The 5,083-nt window shown below is 49.5% G+C and overlaps 1 protein-coding gene across 1 annotated transcript; it reads left to right on the top strand.

The window, feature by feature from the left end:
* Positions 1-2,897: 2,897 nt before the first annotated feature.
* Positions 2,898-4,756, top strand: brlA (C2H2 type transcription factor BrlA; the record flags this gene model as incomplete). Its single annotated transcript, XM_040946356.1, has 2 exons — positions 2,898-2,910; positions 3,423-4,756. The coding sequence occupies 2 exons, from the start codon at positions 2,898-2,900 to the stop codon at positions 4,754-4,756; spliced, it is 1,347 nt and encodes a 448-aa protein (XP_040802476.1).
* Positions 4,757-5,083: the final 327 nt, after the last annotated feature.

Raw genomic sequence — 5,083 nt, 5'->3', positions numbered from 1 at the left:
CCGCCGGCTATGCGGGTTTCCTTCTTTGGTATACGCTCACTATGCATATGACCGAGTGGAGCCGGATCCTGGATGGATAAGCCGGGAGGGGACAAAAAACGTTCTGCCTTCATTGCTGATGTGCCTCAGAGCCTTGCACCCGACAAAAGTATGATAATCTCTCACTGAGTCTCGGACGATGAGGGGTTTGACAGTGGTCTAGACGGTGGCGTTGAAACCAGAAGACGATCGATGATGCTTTGGGAAACCTGTGGCGTCGAGAACGTACCTGGCCGGTGCACTAGAAACTGCAGCCAATATCATTAGGGCTGGTAAAGCGAATGTCCACTGGCAGCATGTAAGAATGGGGAGGGGAACGGTAGTATCGTGGTTCTCGGTGTGGAGTTTCATACTACTATGTACAGTATGTACAGTGCATACATAGATAACACTGACGATAACTGAGGCGGCGGCGGGTGGGGGGGGGGGCGCTTGTTTTACACTGTCCCAGCCTACCAGGATTATTCCGACTATCATTGGTGCTATCCCCACGAATTTCAATCGGTGCTTGAACACTCTAAGTTACTATTTCGATCTTAGAGATTCCAGTGCGAAATGTCGAAATGCAAACCTCCTACTCCACATGGTGAATCAGCAACATTGCCGATCGACCCAGGCTCCAGGGACTTTAGCAAACCTCCAGTATTCTTTACCATAGCTGATTGGGGAGTCTGGTGGTACAAATGTTTCAAAATCCAGGTAAGATTTGAAAAACACGTAATAATTGAATATCTATCATGGATGCTGTTCATAGTCGTTGTCCAGGTAGACTTAGTTTTCGATAGCCGATGAAGAAATGCCGGGGGGGGAGGCTTGGGGGGGGAATGGTTAGTATTTACTAGGTAGTTAGTACCTGGTAGCAACTGAAGTGGTGGGGGAAGCACAGTACTTACCAACTAAACAACCTAAGGTATGGCTGGTATGGATGGATAACTTTTAGTCTACCCGGGGGAGATCCCGAGCATCTGGAGGATTGACGGACGATGATCCAATTCCATGATCCGCGTTAAAGTTTAGTTTTTAGTTAACTTATTGCCTGTCCACTAACCACTTAGTCAGGGCTCTCCCCAGAAGCTAAACCTGCCCTTAGTGGTCGCGATCCTCTGACGTTCGAACATTCCATCAGTGGTTCTTCCCCTCCCACATCTGCGCCTCATGCATTCCTCCATTTTCTTTTCTTTTGTTATTCTTCTTCTTCTTCGCTCTTCTCTTCTAGTATCGTCTAGCTCAGTCTTGTTTTGTTTTGGTTCTTTCGCTTGATTGTCACTTTCTGGCAATGAACTCTGTTTGGCTGACTCTAATCTGGTTCTCATCTCCCGATTGACCACTCGCCCAGTCGCCTACATTACAGCGGCCACATCCTGCGGTATACCAGCAGTCGAGGAGATGAGAGAGAGGAGGGGGAAGAAAACCCCGAGTCGGGTGCATTGCATCTGCCAGAGGTAATTTACGGTCACCGATACAGTCTGAAGTAAGATTGTTACGATCATGATCTGCTGTCCATTCTCGAGGTGATGATTCGAGGTGCATGAGGCGGACCCAGTCAAGCCATGGGACGATCCACTTGACCGGACAGAATTAGACACCCAGATCTGTGATCATATTGTGATTTCCGGAGTGGATGTGGACAAATTACACTGCAAGAGCAAACCAAGGAAATGGATCCATTAGCACATAATAGGATTATTGGTTTTAATCTTTGAGTGTTTTCTTTGTCTCTTGAGTGTAGATTCAACCTAAAACTAGAATGATTGATTGATTTCGACATACTTAGCAGGTATCAGGCAGCAAGATGAGGAAGGCGAGTGTGGATTCAACGTAGTAGTTTGAAGAATAATTAATCAAATTAAAGACTGTTAGAGTAAATACCTTAATCATAACATCACTCAGGGTAAGGGAATAACAGCGAACCCCGAAAAGAAAATAAACTCGCAATAAAAATAAATTCGAAGGAAAAACAATTACTTCTTCTCCCAAAGAATTCTAAACCATCTTTCCCACCCCCCTCCCTCTTTTCTTCCAAGTGAGGGATGGGGCGACAGGAAAGAAGCTCACACTTGCACGCTGTTCTCTCTTCTGCTCCTTCACCTAATCCAGTAACTCGGTCATATAATAGAACAGATTTAACCTCCCACTTGAGTCCTTTCGTCCCCCGGTTTCCCCTGCCAACAAAGGAACCTCCACCACTTCCTCCCTCCCCCCCCTCTCTCCGCCAGGCACAACCCTTCGACCTTGGAACACAAGTGCAATATTAGACAAATTTACGCTTCTATCGATAATCCTAAGACATCCCTTCCACTTGACCTGCGTCTTCAAATCAATTGTCTCCATTATCCCCTTGCTGGACTGTACCGTTTTCCCTATAACTACAACATCCTTCTGCTGCAACTGAGACACAGACAACCCATTTCGGCTTCATCCTCTACGACTCGACCGTTATTCCCATCCCTCTCGCACTTACTTCCGCTTGTCGTGGGAACACAGGATCGAGAACACCGCGTCTACAGGGCGACCTATCGATCTCTATCCACCCCCATCCAACCTCCCCCCTCCGTCATCATCGCGGTGATCACGTCTATCCCCCTCCTCTCGTCGACTACGTCTACTTCCACCTTGTTCATTGTCTTTTAATCCAGAGACAATCGCGCCTCCTAGGAAACGGTTTGACTCGAGACTCGGGTTTCTACCAATCGAAGACGTCTTTTCTCTCCCCTTCCAGCGGGACTTGTCGCGGTTACTAGAGAAACTCTATAGTCTACATTCCTGGCCTTGCGTAGGCTCTCCAAAGGCACGCGACGCGCCTCTTGAATTTGACTCTGGTCCTTTCCCTCGCTACTCCTTTGGGGACTAGCTAAGCAATGACTTCTAACTGTAAGTGCGACCGGCTCTTCTGTTCCCTTCACAATATATGACCGGGAGATTTGTTTATTTCACCTCGCCTGTCCTCCTCCATTCCCCAACCTCGCACCCTCTCTTTCTTTCTCAGCTCTATTCCCAACCCAGGTTGGCCTTCCTTCATTCTTGCTATTGCTTGTGCATCCTGCTCAGCACATCCATCACTCTCTAAGGAACTCATCCTCACTGTCCCTCTCTATCTCTTGTTGAGATCGCCGATAGTTGTTTGTTGATCGATCTTGGTCCTCCGTTGCCGTTCACTACTTGTATACCTTTTCAGCGGACCTTGCCACATTCCCTAATATACTAATAATAACCCAACCAACCCGCGCTTGTTGTGTCATATACCCGCATCTGACGCTGTACACATCACTACTCAACTTCCTTATATTGTTGTTCTCTCCCAACTTCGTGGAGCTCCCATCTGCAATCACCTCCCCGCATCAGCTTGTGACGTTCCAACCAAAACTAAACCGTACGTCGGACAGGTGCCAAACTCGAAGTTCCTCCTGCCCCACCTCGCAAACACCGTGAGGAGAACGAAGAGATGAGACCCCAGGGTAGCTTGTCTGATCGCCTAACCGTCGAAGTTGATTGTACATCCCTGGGCTCGAACGAGTGCCCTTCCATGACTAGCTTTTCGCCTCTCGATTCACCAAAGACCACGCCTACCAGTGTTTATAGTCACGGGTCATTGCAGTCCCCTGGCTGGCACGAGGGCGGATCATTCACCAGTCAGGCCTACGAGCGGCACAGCGGATCGACCCCCATGCGCAGTGCATTTCGCTTGGCCAGTATGACGTCGAACGATGTGATGGGTATGCCTTACTCCAATATGGAACCCCAGGAGCGCATGCCGATGACCGACTTCTTGTCTGGATATGATGAGAATGTTGAACAATTTTGGATCCCTTCGGAAGCCCCAAAAACATACGAGCATGGAGTACAAGGGCTCCCGTACCCTCCGCATATGCACCACTACACCACAATGGCTCGCCCGAATTATCGCCAGCACCATGCACCATATCTTCCAGAATCTGCAACCAACCCGTGTCTATCGCGCTCCATCTTCCATCATCAACATGAACGGATTCCGACTTCCATGTCAATGGGAAATATGATTCCTTGGATGGCTCCGCCCGCAGAATCGATTGCTCCACAGACGATTGCGCCCTCCCAGGTTGCCCCGGTCACCCCACCTCCGTCGTACTCGGAATTCTCAGCATCACTCGGTACCTTCAAGGCACACACCCCAGCCACTCCAGTGCGGTCCTGCTCACTGGGTAGTGGCTCTGGATCGGACACTCCTATCTCTCGACTGTCCGGTAGCATGGACTACATGGATGACTTTAGTCAATCACCCGTCTACCGGGACGGTCTTGTTCGAGTGCAGCGTCAGCCCTCTCGCAAGACTGCCCGGAAACAAGCCTCCAAGCAGAGCATGAGCCTGGAGAACCTACCATCTATTATCAAGCAGGTGCAATTTAAATGCAAAGAGCCCGGGTGCAAGGGACGCTTTAAGAGACAAGAGCACCTGAAGAGACACATGAAGAGCCACTCCAAGGAGAAGCCCCATGTTTGCTGGGTCCCTGGGTGTCATCGCGCATTCTCCCGCAGTGACAACCTTAACGCACATTATACGAAGACCCACAGCAAGCGAGGCGGCCGCAACCGCTACGTCGCCACCTTAGACGAAAACAGTCCCGACTACAACCCAGAGTATCGCGGTCAGCTTACCCCTGATGGGCGACCGCTTTATTCTCAAAAGCACGACGAGACCATGCCCGGCACGCGTCACATGAGTGTCGAGTGGGACGATTGAACGCGGGCGGAAGATTAGGACAGGCGGACCAAACCATGATACCCTTGGCGAACAGGTTGCCATTTCTCCTTTTTGGTCTTAGATGGGGACAGACACGCCGGGCCAGGCAGACCCGGTCGGCGCTTCGCGGCGTTTTTGTTGTAAAACATACCTGGTTATATACACCGGATAATTTCCTTTGTTGGTTTTGATGTTGCATATCCCTTTTCCTTTTCTTCAAAGTTCGTTTCCTATCCCTCTTTCATTTCTCCATCCATCGCCCAAAAAATGTGTCTTTGGAAGCCTGAGGAGGCTTATCCCTATATCGAATAATAATGCATTGAACGC

This window comes from Aspergillus fijiensis (assembly GCF_003184825.1).
Source record: "Aspergillus fijiensis CBS 313.89 unplaced genomic scaffold BO72scaffold_17, whole genome shotgun sequence".
Taxonomy (NCBI): domain Eukaryota; kingdom Fungi; phylum Ascomycota; class Eurotiomycetes; order Eurotiales; family Aspergillaceae; genus Aspergillus; species Aspergillus fijiensis.
Note: the sequence above shows the minus strand (reverse complement) of the source record. Positions and strands in the feature narration are given on the sequence as shown.